Consider the following 16,147-nt stretch of genomic DNA (forward strand, 5'->3'; position numbering starts at 1 on the left):
AAAACTTTTTTTTAAATATATATCTTTGTCTTAAAATGTGTAGCCTAGCCTATTTAGTATCCAACCTATTGCAAGAAAGGCGAATTATAATAACCAATATTGTTTTAAATTCGTTTATATAACACCGATAAATACATTATCAGAATGGATTCTTTTATAATTTAGCCTAGTGACATTTGAAACGGTTTAATATGTTTAGGGTAGGCTATAGACCCACAGTGGTAGGTCTGACAGATGGAGCTTAACGCAGGCTATTCATGTGCGGAACATCACCGACAGGGACCAACAAGATGTCCTTAGAGATCACAAGGGTAAAGTCCTGCAAGTAGGCCTACGTTGTATTTTAGTCGCCAATCTTATCAAAATAAATGTATGAAATTGTAAACGTCAATAGATGTAAATATTAATGGCAAAGCAAATTGGCGCGCTGGGAGGCTTGGCAAACATACGTCACCTCTTTGTCCCGGTACCATAAATGAGGCGCTCTGGGCCCGGGGCAAAATGAGGCCGAAGATCAAGGCTGACACCAGGCCGCGACCTTCCTAAACAGCCGTGCTCGTGACGTTTCACTCGGATGGGAATTGGTGTTCGTCACAGCCTTGGAGGAACCTTGGAGTTTCATTCACCCTGGCTGATACGACCCACCCCCTGTCATAACACGAGATTGCGTCGCCGAGCGAGATCTTCTTACATATTTATTATTGGCAAGCATCAGGTTGATTTGCTCCAACATACGCGACGAGGTTGGCCTTAATTCCAGAGGACGGCTGGAGCAGAGGGGTAGAGCCGTAAAACTGTCACCTCCCTGGGTGACTACATAGCCCTACTGTTGGAGAGATAAACACTTGGTCCTGCCTCTGCCTTACCTGCAAATCTCACAGTTGGTCCTGCCTCAGCAATATCTGCACAACTCACAGTTAGTGCAGGCAAAATTATATAAATCTGAAAGTCATTAATTATAATAGTATAATGACAGGGTTATTACAAGTAATAGTCTTAATAATAATAGTGTAAATTGTGTTGTAAATGAAATCTTAACGAAATCGTGTCGTTGATCACCCTTAATTCAAAGATAAAATACATAAGTAATTATCTTCCTTATTGGATTGTGAAAATAATATTTGTCACTTGCAGACAACAAATTGAATAATCCCAAATTAGCATTTGATATATTGGTGAAAATAATAATCAACCAAGGAATTCAAATATCATGATCAACTCAAAGCCCAGCACTCAAGAAAGCACCTGAAAACCCGCGCATGCGTAATTTCGCTAAAGATTTCAAATTCAAATAGAATTGCACAAAAATGGAATGACAATAAACAAACTGACAAATTGTTGACAATTGCTAATGGTTCATCTTTAATGCACACTTTATTATTTACTCAATAAGTCATGGAATGTTAGTTACTTTTTGCACAATAAATAAATTAGCAGCGTGCTTCTTGACTGTTGAAAAAGTCACAATGAGGGAAACTAATTCAAGCAACCATGGAATGAAACAATGGAAACAAACTCAAACTGAGAACTAAAGTAGGATGGTTTTACAGGGCCACTCTTTGCTTTTTGGTGGAGATTATTGATGGTTGAGGTGTCTGAGCATATCTGTAGTCTATGTGTACAATATGTGTATTGGTATGGGGGGGGGGGGGGGGTGATAAAATTAGAAATGATAAAAGTGCTCCTTTTGGGACAAAGCTGTTCATTCTGATCTGATTTGCGCCTGCTGCAAAAACAACAATAATACAAGCAAGGTCCTTCAGAATCAGCAGCACAAACGTCAAAGAAAATCTAACAGACGTAAAAGTAGGTTATATTTTTTTTCAATATCTCGGAAATGTACAATTGGATGTATTGTTGTCTTGTAATGTCCTCAATTTGGTCCCATGGCGGTTATAGTTATGGTCCGTCTCGGTATTTACACTCGTAACCAAGGTGATAATATGTCACCATTTTGAGTTTTTTTGTCTACTTGGTGTTTAATCAATTTACCATCAGTGGATCGATTCAGCAGTAATGCAGAGGAAAAGCAATGTACCAATCAATTAATTTGCTCTCCTCTGGCTTACAAAGACTCACCAAAGGATAAACTTAGTTTGTGATTCCAAAATAACGTGTGTGCTGTTTTTCTGTTTTTAAACAGTGTTATTAAGTTAATCTGTATTTAGTCCATCGGTTTAACATAAAGAAATGTTATGGTCTGGCTTGCTCTAACTGTTGGTGCTGACTTCTTATTGCAAACCGGCTGACGTGCACAGGGATAGGCACCACGATTTTAGGGTTCCTAGAGGGCTCGCCGGTTTTGGAGTTGACGTTACCAGCCTTCACGCGCTTCCACTTGGCCCTCCGGTTCTGGAACCAGATCTTGACTTGAACTTCGCTGAGTTTCAAGGCATGCGCAATCTGAGAGCGTTCTGTCAAAGACAGGTATTTCTTACAATGGAATTCCTTCTCCAGTTCCAAGAGCTGCTCGCTCGTGAACGCCGTTCTCCGCCGCCGGTTCTTGCCGGTAGACGTGGTGCTGCCAGTGCCGTTGGACCCGTGGACGCCCTCATCCACGTTACCCTCCCCATCATCTTTCTGACACATCGAGTTACCCGTCATGTTGTCGTCGGAGCTGTAGTCTAAATCGCTGTCCATTGAGAAGCTCTCATCTCTTCTATTGCATTCGTCCTCTTTCGGGTCTTCTTTGCCATGGGTTCTGGCTGTGTGGGTAAGGAAATAGAACATGTTACTTTAGGTTATATTGACCTCAAAATAGAAAAGTAAATGACAATGTGTAACTTATATAATGGACTGATACGCAACAGTTTATGAATTTATATAATGGATAACCACAATCATACTTTTAACGAAATATTTTGCTTTAAAAAAATAAGCAACTTTTCTCCTACATTTGATTAATCACTAACGTTGTGTGTATTGAAACCTTTCGTTTCATGAGTAAATACCCACGAGTAGACTTGACATATTGTGTTACAGGAAAACAATAGCCTATTATATTATGGAGCAAATTATAACACATATTATGTCTCTTGACGTATTTAAGTGAAGTGAAAGTTATTTTAGTAAATATATATTTAAGTAAATATTTATCGAAATAGGCCCATCGGCTGTATCATGACACATATCACGTATGAAATTGGCCTCGCGCTTACTATAATTCCATTCATTTTAGAGACAAAATCAATTGATTTATATTATACAATGTCTTAAACACACTTACGGAGTTAAAGTGTTATATTACATGTATTTCATAATAAATATAGAGCCTCACATAAATGACTCGGTCGACTTTGAATTTTGATCACAGTATTATAGACATTCAAATACTGCAGGCGCTTTTCCCATCCTTCAATTAAAACAGGCTAATTTAGTCATTTAGTTTGCCCCCAGGCACTATTCATTGAAAAGCCTGATATAAACGTATTTGATATGCGGATATCATGTCAAGCTTCTCACGACAAAATATGGAAGCGTCCATGTAAAGAATTTGTTTTAAAAAAAAGAAGACATTTTTCACTCAGGGGCAACAGCCACTTTCTACCACTATACTTTAATCGTTGTCATTTGATGTGAAATTCACAGGATATAGCCTACGCCAACACTGAGTGAGTAGAACTTAGAAGTTATCCTCAAATGCCACTTGGGTCCTTCTTTTGTACATTGATGACGTAGGTCTATTGGTAATATTGGTCCGTTAGCTAATGGTCCTAATAGCATCATTAATGAGATACAGTTTAGAGTTCGAATTACTTCTTATAAGGAACCTCGCAAATGTGCACTATTATTTATTTATTTATTTTTATAATAGGCCTAATAAACACGAGTATTCGCTTTGAAATTCTCTTTTACAACTTGTGCTTACAAATAATATCTAATTTATCCAAGAACATTAGGTTACATTTTAGTCATTTAGCAGACGCTCTTGTTCAGAGTGACTTACAGTTAGTGCGTCCAAGTACAAGACAGCCACAAATCCCAAACACAGGCTAAGTCAAACCTTTCCGCAATAGAACCTTAAGTCAGGTCAAGTAAACAACCCTGTCCAGCAGAGTCCAGACAAAACAGAGTTTACTGTACCTGTGGATGACTGCAATGGCTCTGAGTCGTGGTAGGAGGGGAGCGTCGCGGACTCCTTTCCTAGAAAAGTCTTTCCGTCATCCCCATCCAAACGAATGTCCTGAGATTTATTGAAGGCGGCGTGGAGAGATTGCGAGCCGAACTTCCTCGCCGCCTCCTGTTGCTGCTGTGAAGCCGAGAACCCTCCAGGCAGGCTGGCCATCAGGGTGGAGGTGAGCGCCATGCCCTGAGCCAGGCTAGAGCAGAAAGAGTTCTGGAGGCTGGGGATCTGGTGGTGCGGATGGGTAGCCGAGAGCCCCTGCTGCAGGGCGGACTGGGGTAGGGCAGGGGGCGGCGGAGGGTGCGGTGGGAGCACCACTGACCGGTACGGCATGAACATGGGGTAACCGGTGTAGACGAAGTGTCCCGGGCTGGGCTGAGGGGGACCGCCGATCAGAGAGTCGATACTGAAGGCAGTGGTGCTTCCCAGTGGGCGCTGCATCATCATAAACGAAGGGCTGAACGCTGCACTCATATGATCTGATGGAAGGAATGTCAATCAAGGAAATGTTACTGGAGGAATGGAAGGGAGCGATGACACCTGCAGTCTTTCTTGGGTTCGGAAGTCACCAACTTCACAACGTTGTTATTCGATAGACAACCGACCTTGATTCCCGTGATTATTTGTTCGTTTCTCGCGATTAAATAAAACCATTCCATCAACATTGCAGATGGTCGACACACGATGCTGGAGAGTGGAGATGTGTCCAGATCAAAAGAATTAGCAGCCAACTTGGAGCCGTGGTGTTTTCCGAAACCGTTTGGTTTACCTTGCGCTCCGATAGCGGGAGCCAAAGCGCATTCCAAGTGCCAATCAATATCCTCGAGTTGTAGCTGACGTTCTGACCATTTGACAACAACAATCTTATATTCGATGATACTCGGTTTCCGCACGTCTGTCTAACTCACTCTAGAAAGTAGAGTGATGCTACTCCGTTCTACAACATCCAGATGTTAAGCAAGGAGTTTAAATTACGCTCCCTCTGTTTGATCGGCTCCTCCACTCGCATGGACCACCCTCTCATCGCACTCTCGCATTTCATTGGTCGCTGTTAAACTGTTGGGCTAGCCTAGCTGTCATTCGTCACATAGACCTGTGAGGGCTGGCTTCGGTCTGGGTCTAGGAAATAAATGCCAATTATGTGGATTTGTAAAACGTAGGCTATACACATCCTAAGGGACCATAATGCAAATGGGAATTAGCTAGGCTACACATGCAATATGCATACATATTGACTACAACTGTCTTCCTTACATGAAATGTATACAAATAACTATTTGTACTGAATAGGGTTGCACAATTATGGGAACTGTCAATAAATTCCCTGGTTTTCCCGAAATCCGGGTTGGAGGAAATTAAGTAGGAAATTCGGAATCTTCCAACCAGGATTTCTGGAAAACCAGGGAATCTATTGAAAGTTAACGGAATTTTGAAACCTTAGTACTGAATGTGTGTGCGTGTGTTGTTGCTTTGTGTGTGTTGATAAAAAAAATCCTGTTCCACCTTTTCAGAATGACAAAAAGTATTGGTCATTATGAGAAAAGACTGTTCCCTGATATTATGGCCTCTTGTACCAGAAGGTAGCTTAGATCAAACAGTGGAAGGTCCACATTCACTACCGACCAGGCTACCAATGGGCCTTCAGGTGAAGTGAGAGCTGGAGAGGAGATGGAGAGAGGGAGGTTAGATGTTGAGATGGAGGTTAGATGTTGAGATGGAGGTTAGATGTTGAGATGGAGGTTAGATGTTGAGATGGAGGTTAGATGTTGAGATGGAGGTTAGATATCTAGATGGAGGTTAGATATGGAGGTTAGATGGAGTGATGAGGGTAGATGGAAATATGGAGGGTAGATGGATCGATGGAGGTTAGATGGAAATATGGAGGGTAGATAGAGAGATGGAGGTTAGATGGATCGATGGAGGTTAGATGGATCGATGGAGGTTAGATGGATCGATGGAGGTTAGATGGATCGATGGAGGGTAGATGGATCGATGGAGGGTAGATGGATCGATGGAGGGTAGATGGATCGATGGAGGGTAGATGGATCGATGGGGGTTAAATGGAGTGATGGAGGGTAGATATGGAGGGTAGATATAGATATGGAGGTTAGATATAGAGATGGAGGTTAGATATAGAGATGGAGGTTAGATATGGAGGTTAGATATAGAGATGGAGTGATGGAGGGTAGATGGAGGGTAGATGAGAGATGGAGGGTAGATGGAGAGGAAGATGGAGGGTAGATGGAAATATTGAGGGTAGATGAGGAGATGGAGGGGAGATGAGGAGATGGAAGGTAGATGGAGAGATGGAGGGTAGATGCTTAGATGGAGGGTAGATGGAGGGTAGATGGAGAGATGATGGGTATATGGAGGGATGGAGTGTAGATGGATTGATGGAGTATAGATGGATTGATGGAGGGTAGATGGATTGATGGAGGGTTGATGGAGGGTTGATGAGAGATGGAGGGTTGATGGAGAGACGGGGGTAGATGGAGTGATTGAGGGTAAATGGAGAGATGGATTGATGGAGGGTAGATAGATTGATGGAGGGTTGATGGAGATTTGGAGGGTAGATGGAAAGATGGAGGGTAGATGAGAGATGGAGGGTTGATGGAAAGATGGTTAGATGGAGGGTAATGGAGAGATGGAGGGTAGATGGCTAGATGGAGAGAAAGATGGAGGGTAGATGGAGATGGAGGGTAGATGGAGAGACGGAGGGTAGATGGAGAGATGGAGGGTAAATGGAGAGATGGTTAGATGGAGAGATGGTTAGATGGAGAGGAAGATATGGAGATGGAAAGATGAAGAGGAGATGGAAGTTAGATGAAGAGGAGATGGAGGGTAGATTGAAAGATGGAGGGGTGATAAGGAGATGGAAGTTAGATGGGGAGATGGAGGCTTGATGGAGAGATGGAGGGTTGATGGAGAGATGGAGGGTAGATGGAGAGGAGATGGAGGGTAGATGGAGAGATGGATTAGGAGAGCTGGAGGGTAGATGGTTAGATGGAGAGATGGAGAGGAGATGGAGGGTAGATGGAGAGATGGATTAGGAGAGCTGGAGGGTAGATGGAGAGATGGTTAGATGGAGGGATGGAGAGTAGATGGAGAGGTGGTTAGATGGAGAGATTGAGGTGAGATGGAGGATAGATGGGTAGCTGGAGAGATGTAGGGTAGATGGGTAGCTGGAGAGATGTAGGGTAGATGGTTAGATGGAGGGTGGATGGAGAGGAAATGCAGCGATGACTAGATGGAGAGCCTTCTATGACACACTTTTTGGTTCCAGGTAGAACCCTCTGTGGAAAGTGTTCTACCTGGAACCAAAAAGGGTTCTTCAAATGGTTCTCCTATGGGGACAGCCAAAGAACCCTTTTAGATTGTAGATAGCACTTTTTGTTTTCTAAGAGTGTACTCACAACCTCTAGTGTGTTCAGGAGAATATATTTAGGAAGCTGAAAGGACGTTGCTGATAGAAATGTCATGTATAGAGCTGACGTGAGTCCTTGTTCTCCATAAGAGAGAATCATACTGTATCTGTTCTACAGTAATGTATTTCTATCGGAACGTTGGTTAATATTGAACAACTTAATGAACAAACCCCAGCAACTCCGGCTGGCTAATCTTTATAATACATGTATAATAATACATATGCCATTTAGCAGACGCTTTTATCCGAAGCCACTTACAGTTGTAAGTGCATATACATTTTGGTAAGCTTTGATCCATCTAGTAGAATGAGAGCCCTGAGTGATTTGTGATGTTTAGTGACTGTATAACGTACCAGGTTAATAACATGCATGGACAAACCTCTGCTTGATGTGAGACCTTCGTATGGTGTTGTCCCGTCTCCTGTCGCTGCCATAGTTCATTCACTGCTGCTAGCTTCCTATCCAGATATTGTTTGTGCATTTGAATAACAGTCTTGATACGAGTCAGTAGCCACAGTGCCTATTGATGTTCATGATGACCAATAAATGTCACTCATATGAATAACTCAGGTCACTGCTGTGTTATAGGCAGCCTCTCATAGCGTTGCCATATTTTTCTATTAGGTGAGCTGTCAGTTAATATTGGGGGGGTGGGTGCTCCCCCCCTAACCGCTTAACCCGCCTAAATCCAGATCCACTCCTTGAGCCAATCCAAGGGAATGTGTGGGAGCCCAGGCTCCCTCCAGCCCCAGCCCCAACCCCCCAGCCGCAACCCCCCAGCCCAGGTTCCCCCCAGCCCTAACGCCCCAGCCCAGGTTCCCCTCAGCCCCAACCCCCCAGCCCAGGGTCCCCCAGCTGCAACCCCCCAGCCCCAACCCCCCAGCCCAGTGTCCTCCCAGCCCCAACCCCCCAGCCGCAACCCCTCAGCCCTAACGCCCTAGCCCAGGGTCCCCCCAGCCCAGGCTCCCCTACCCCTACCCCAACCCCCAGCCCAGGCTCCTCCTACCCAACCCCCCAGCCCAGGCTCCTCCTACCCCAAAACCCCAGCCCAGGCTCCTCCTACCCCAACACCCCAGCCCAGGCTCCTCCTACCCCAACCCCCCAGCCCAGGCTCCTCCTACCCAACCCCCAGCCCAGGCTCCTCCTACCCAACCCCCCAGCCCAGGGTCCACCCAGCCCTAACCCCCCAGCCCAGGCTCCCCCTACTCCAACCCTGTAGCCCATGTTCCCCCCAGCCCAGGCTCCCCCCAGCCCCAACCCCCCAGCCCAGGGTCCACCCAGCCCAGGGTCCACCCAGCCCCAACCCCCCAGCCCATTTTCCACCCAGCCCTAACCCCCAGCCCAGGCTCCCCCAGCCCCAACCCCCCAGCCCAGGGTCCACCCAGCCCCAACCCCCCAGCCCAGGGTCCACCCAGCCCCAGCCCATGTTCCACCCAGCCCCAACCCCCAGCCCAGGCTCCCCCAGCCCCAGCCCCAATCCCCCAGCCCAGGGTCCACCCAGCCCTAACCCCCCAGCCCAGGGTCCACCCAGCCCCAACCCCCCAGCCCAGGGTCCACCCAGCCCCAACACCCCAGCCCAGGGTCCACCCAGCCCTAACCCAGCCCAGGCTCCCCACCACACCAATTCCCCCCAATCCTCAGGTCCAGCTCCGACCCCTCACCCCCAGCTCTCATCTACTCCCACCCCCTTCTCCCTCCAGGGTCATAGGGACACCATCTCATTAAAGGCTGCCTGATCCACAACTGCAATGCAGACATTAAATAGCAGTATTTTTCAATTAGGGCTGACAAATTCAATCAAAATTCCATAGATTAGGATGAAATGAGGCATGGGTCATTTACAAGGGAATTTAATTGCACAGCCATTAGACAATAGTACAGCAGTCACTGTCTCATTATCAATCATGTGGGGACATCAATAGTAAAGGGTTGTAAAGGGGGGGAGACAGGGGGAGGGAAGGAGAGGAGAGGGAGATAGATAGAAGTGTGTGTGTCACCATGTTTGTGTGTGTGTGTGGACCGCGTGTGTGGACACCGTGTTTGTGTGTGCGTGCGCTCTCACTAATACACTGCAGTGCCACCGCTGCAGAACAGCTACTAAATATCCCTCTTTTATACTTATAAATTATCCAGTTTAATTAACAACATGGATTATGATTGGAATATGATTTAATTAAACCTTTCCTGCATGCTAGTGATCCCCATCATCCATTATACTGGGGACAGGGGAGTATAACTGCAGACTAAATGAAGCTGGGGCTTGTTAAGGAGCTGCTTACTGCTAGGACTTAGAACAATAACATCAGACTACTACCACTTCCACAACGACTAGAACAAAATAATACTTCTGAACTGGGATACAATCAAACAGTGTATTAATCACAACGATGCCAAGAATGGCCCCTACCCTAGCATTTATCTGTTATCAAACGGAGCATTCGCCGTGAGCCTATACTGATATGTGGATTTAAGTGGAGGGGGTGTGGTGGGTAATGCAATTACCAAGATGTTTTGACTGAAGGCTGCAGTTGGAGGGAGGTAGAAGGAGAAAAATTGGATTTGAAAATGTTGCCTCCAGCGTTCGACCATTCAACATTATTTAGTTGGAGTGTCTCGGTCGGGCTCAACCTTTCCAGAAAGATCTAAATGTCAGCTATAATTTATTCTGCTCAGTTCAGATTTCTTTGTGAAAACACATATCTCGTTGTTTGCCTTACTTTCGATTAGACTCCATTACTAGGACTGAAAAACAATGGAAAAGCACCAAACTCACCTCTCAGATTGAGTTTCCATGCACGTCCCCCCCAATCCAACATCAATGAACATTTAGAGTTGCCATAGGATTTTTGATTATTAAAGCTTAAACAAACCCAATTGATTTACCTTTAATAAGTCTGTCCCCGATGATGACCAATCAAACAGAAGGAAGCCTGATCAACAATGGCGACTTTGACTGGAGCAGAACCGGCATCCGTTCCAAATCGCACCCCTTTCCCTATTTAGGGCTCATAGCGCTCTGGACAACTGTAGTGCAGTATAAAAGGGTGCTATTTGGGATGTACACAGGAAGGAGCCTGTCTTCAGCCGAATCTCCAGAAACACAACAGCTTAGCTATTGATCCTATAGCCATTCCTCTTCTTTCTCTTGAGGCTCATCACATCATCCATTCTAGTAGCGATCAATGCCCCCAGAGAGGAGAGATTTAAAGTATTCTGACATTCTCTTGTGGCCTTTGTGCATAATCTTTTACCCCACCGCTATTCAATTACTTCAAATCAAAGTTTATTGGTCATGTACACAGTTTAGCAGGTGTTATAGCGGATGCAGTGAAATGCTTATGTTACTAGCTCCTAACAACCCACTGGGCACAGACGTCAATTCAATGTCTATTCCACGTTGGTTCAACGTAATTTCATTAAAATGACGTGGAAGCAACATTGATTCAACCAGTGTGCCCAGTCGGAATGTAAGAAAAAAAAAGTGAAATCAAGAACGGCGGGACAAATCTGAATAACAGCCCAAATAGCCCTGTAGCAGTAATCAGATGCAATACGTACTGTGGGCCCTATGTAGCTACACTGGGACCATTTAGACACAATCAACTACCAATGATATGTACAACAGTAGAAATACAGTACCAGTCAAAAGTTTGGACACACCTACTCATTCCAGGGTTTGTCCTCATTTTTTGAAAACCATTTTCTACCTTGTAGAATAATAGTGAAGACATCAAAACTATGAAATAACACACATGGAATCATGTAGTAACCAAAAAAAGTGTTAAACAAATCAAAATATATTTTATATTTGAGATTCTTCAAAGTAGACACCCTTTGTTGCCTTGATGACAGCTCTTTCACGTGGTGTGGAGTTGCCATAGTATTTTTGGTCTGGTGTGGTAAAACCAAACAACTGACAGAGTTGGCAGTGAGACTGACACGGCAGTGAGACTGACACGGCAGTGAGACTGACATGGTTCAATTCCTCTTGGGGAGATTGGCTGAAGCATCAGTGATCAGCACCATAACGGGCAACTTGATCTTCTAGCCCAGTGGTTCCCAAACTTTTTATATTCCCGTAACCCTACAAACATTCAACCTCCAGCTGCGTACCCCCTCTAGCACCAGGGTCAGCGTGCTCTCAAATGTTTTTTTGCCATCATTGTAAGCCTGCCGCACACACACTATACAATACATTTATTAAACATAAGAATGAGTGTGAGTTTTAGTCACAACAGCACAGAATCACAACAACACACAGACATTATGTACATATCTCAGCACAGCAGAACAACAACACACAGACATTATGTACATATCACAGCACAGTAGAACAACAACACACAGACATTATGTACATATCACAGCACAGAATCACGACAACACACAGACATTATGTACATATCACAGCACAGTAGAACAACAACACACAGACATTATGTACATATCTCAGCACAGCAGAACAACAACACACAGACATTATGTACATATCACAGCACAGAATCACAACAACACACAGACATTATGTACATATCACAGCACAGTAGAACAACAACACACAGACATTATGTACATATCACAGCACAGAATCACGACAACACACAGACATTATGTACATATCACAGCACAGTAGAACAACAACACACAGACATTATGTACATATCACAGCACAGAATCACAACAACACACAGACATTATGTACATATCACAGCACAGAATCACGACAACACACAGACATTATGTACATATCACAGCACAGTAGAACAACAACACACAGACATTATGTACATATCACAGCACAGAAACACAACAACACACAGACATTATGTACATATCACAGCACAGAATCACAACAACACACAGACATTATGTACATATCACAGCACAGTAGAACAACAACACACAGACATTATGTACATATCACAGCACAGAATCACGACAACACACAGACATTATGTACATATCACAGCACAGTAGAACAACGACACACAGACATTATGTACATATCACAGCACAGTAGAACAACAACACACAGACATTATGTACATATCACAGCACAGAATCACAACAACACACAGACATTATGTACATATCACAGCACAGAATCACAACAACACACAGACATTATGTACATATCACAGCACAGAATCACAACAACACACAGACATTATGTACATATCTCAGCACAGTAGAACAACAACACACAGACATTATGTACATATCACAGCACAGTAGAACAACAACACACAGACATTATGTACATATCACAGCACAGAATCACAACAACACACAGACATTATGTACATATCACAGCACAGTAGAACAACAACACACAGACATTATGTACATATCACAGCACAGAATCACAACAACACACAGACATTATGTACATATCACAGCACAGAAACACAACAACACACAGACATTATGTACATATCACAGCACAGAATCACAACAACACACAGACATTATGTACATATCTCAGCACAGTAGAACAACAACACACAGACATTATGTACATATCACAGCACAGTAGAACAACAACACACAGACATTATGTACATATCACAGCACAGAATCACAACAACACACAGACATTATGTACATATCTCAGCACAGTAGAACAACGACACACAGACATTATGTACATATCACAGCACAGAATCACAACAACACACAGACAATATGTACATATCACAGCACAGAATCACAACAACACACAGACATTATGTACATATCTCAGCACAGTAGAACAACAACACACAGACATTATGTACATATCACAGCACAGAATCACAACAACACACAGACATTATGTACATATCACAGCACAGAATCACAACAACACACAGACATTATGTACATATCACATCACAGAATCACAACAACACACAGACATTATGTACATATCACAGCACAGTAGAACAACGACACACAGACATTATGTACATATCACAGCACAGAATCACAACAACACACAGACATTATGTACATATCACAGCACAGTAGAACAACGACACAGACATTATGTACATATCACAGCACAGAATTACAACAACACACAGACATTATGTACATATCACAGCACAGAATCACAACAACACACAGACATTATGTACATATCACAGCACAGAATTACAACAACACACAGACATTATGTACATATCACAGCACAGTAGAACAACAACACACAGACATTATGTACATATCACAGCACAGAATCACAACAACACACAGACATTATGTACATATCACAGCACAGTAGAACAACAACACACAGACATTATGTACATATCACAGCACAGAATCACAACAACACACAGACATTATGTACATATCACAGCACAGTAGAACAACAACACACAGACATTATGTACATATCACAGCACAGAATCACAACAACACACAGACATTATGTACATATCACAGCACAGAATCACAACAACACACAGACATTATGTACATATCACAGCACAGAATCACAACAACACACAGACATTATGTACATATCACAGCACAGAATCACAACAACACACAGACATTATGTACATATCACAGCACAGAATCACAACAACACACAGACATTATGTACATATCACAGCACAGAATTACAACAACACACATTATGTACATATCACAGCACAGAAACACAACAACACACAGACATTATGTACATATCACAGCACAGTAGAACAACAACACACAGACATTATGTACATATCACATCACAGTAGAACAACAACACACAGACATTATGTACATATCACAGCACAGAATCACAACAACACACAGACATTATGTACATATCTCAGCACAGTAGAACAACAACACACAGACATTATGTACATATCTCAGCACAGAATCACAACAACACACAGACATTATCTACATATCACAGCACAGAATCACAACAACACACAGACATTATGTACATATCACAGCACAGAATCTCAGCACAGTAGAACAACAAAGGTGACAGTTATTTCAGAGTCAAGACCTACTATACGGTCTATCCCACAAGATATGAATGAATGTTGTATCTTAGACACAATTATACTGACGTATTAACTTAAGTATATAAAACATAATTAATTAATGAAAAAAATGTTTAACTTCTTCTGCAAACATTCAGTATTTACAATGAGCAAGATGAAACAATACACGCCTAATAATTTGCTCCAGACAAAATGAGGATCCAAGTGTAACAGCTCCCTGACCCATTGTAATGGAATTAACCCACAGCGCCCCCTGCAGTCCAGGAACGGAACTGCACACAGAGAACAATGAAACAACAATCAGAAAATCCTTATTCTATCCACACTACTCACTTCAATATGAATACAATACGTTAAACTACACTGACATCAGAATAACTAACGCCATCTCAGTCTCAGGACAGGGCCTATAATTGCTGAGGGACTTCGGAAGAGTCCCTGGTCTGTGGGGGGTGTCTGACAGTTTTACAGAGCCCTAGGAGGGGGATCAGTGTGTGTGCTGGGATGTGATTTAAGCCGTGTTTTCTCCAGACAGCTTGAATAGATGGCACCCTGAGGCGTCTGCGAGAGGTGAGGAGCGTTGGGAGAGAATGAGAGCGATGGGGTGAGCAGGTTAAATACAGGTCTGGAAGTGTCACTGTGAGAAAAGACACACAGACAAATCCACAGGTAAACATGGGATAACGTGTATCCCTGTCCCATAGGTACTTATGCAGGTCTGACAGGATTGCACCAGTGTATATGGTCAAAAAAGGGGCTTGTCTGAGGGAAAGGTATAGCTACAACCATATTGCTTATACCTGTCCAGTTCTTTCACAGCTAGGCTACGTGATTTGTCTGTCTTGGGGGAGGTCAGGGCCAGTGGTAGCTCCTGACTGGACCAGACCTATGACACTCCAACACATGAATCGTAGCAGCATCAACTTTCATTATGCCCCTGAAGACAGGGCCCCAGATGTTCAGGCCTAGCTAATGATAGTCATTAGACACACAGTCAGCCTCCCCTCTCTGTGACCATGGAGTCAGACGGTTAAAAACACACACAACCGAACACATAGCCAACATGTGCGCTCTGTGTGTCCCAAATGGCACCCTATTCCCTGTATAGTGCACTACCGTGGGCCCTGGTCAAAAGTAGTGCACTATACATTAAAGGGAACAGGGTGCCATTTGGGGCACAACCATTGACATGACCACCCCATTTCTCAGAAAAACATATGAAAAACAGACAGAGACACGGGTTCCTCTGTCCAGACGGTCACTTTGGTGTCATGTTAGGAGTCAACCCCCCGGCTGCACCCCCCACTGCACCCGGGGGGTGGCTTGCCTCAGTCAGTGTTCAGTGTCTGTAGGGCTGAATGGCTTGCCTCAGTCAGTGTTCAGTGTCTGTAGGGCTGAATGGCTTGCCTCAGTCAGTGTTCAGTGTCTGTAGGGCTGAATGGCTTGCCTCAGTCAGTGTTCAGTGTCTGTAGGGCTGAATGGCTTGCCTCAGTCAGTGTTCAGTGTCTGTAGGGCTGAATGGCTTGCCTCAGTCAGTGTCCAGTGTCTGTAGGGCTGAATGGCTTGCCTCAGTCAGTGTTCAGTGTCTGTAGGGCTGAATGGCT

At 43.9% G+C, this 16,147-nt stretch overlaps 1 protein-coding gene across 1 annotated transcript; it reads right to left on the bottom strand.

Annotated features, from left to right (window-relative positions):
* Positions 1–1,341: 1,341 nt before the first annotated feature.
* LOC106575768 (homeobox protein GBX-2-like) lies at positions 1,342–5,089 on the bottom strand. The gene is made up of 2 exons (XM_014152446.2): positions 4,084–5,089; positions 1,342–2,705 (listed from the first exon to the last, which is right to left on the bottom strand). The coding sequence occupies exons 1-2, from the start codon at positions 4,595–4,597 to the stop codon at positions 2,194–2,196; spliced, it is 1,026 nt and encodes a 341-aa protein (XP_014007921.1). The 5' UTR covers positions 4,598–5,089; the 3' UTR covers positions 1,342–2,193.
* Positions 5,090–16,147: the final 11,058 nt, after the last annotated feature.

The sequence above is a fragment of the Salmo salar genome, chromosome ssa16 (genome assembly GCF_905237065.1).
Source record: "Salmo salar chromosome ssa16, Ssal_v3.1, whole genome shotgun sequence".
NCBI lineage: Eukaryota > Metazoa > Chordata > Actinopteri > Salmoniformes > Salmonidae > Salmo > Salmo salar.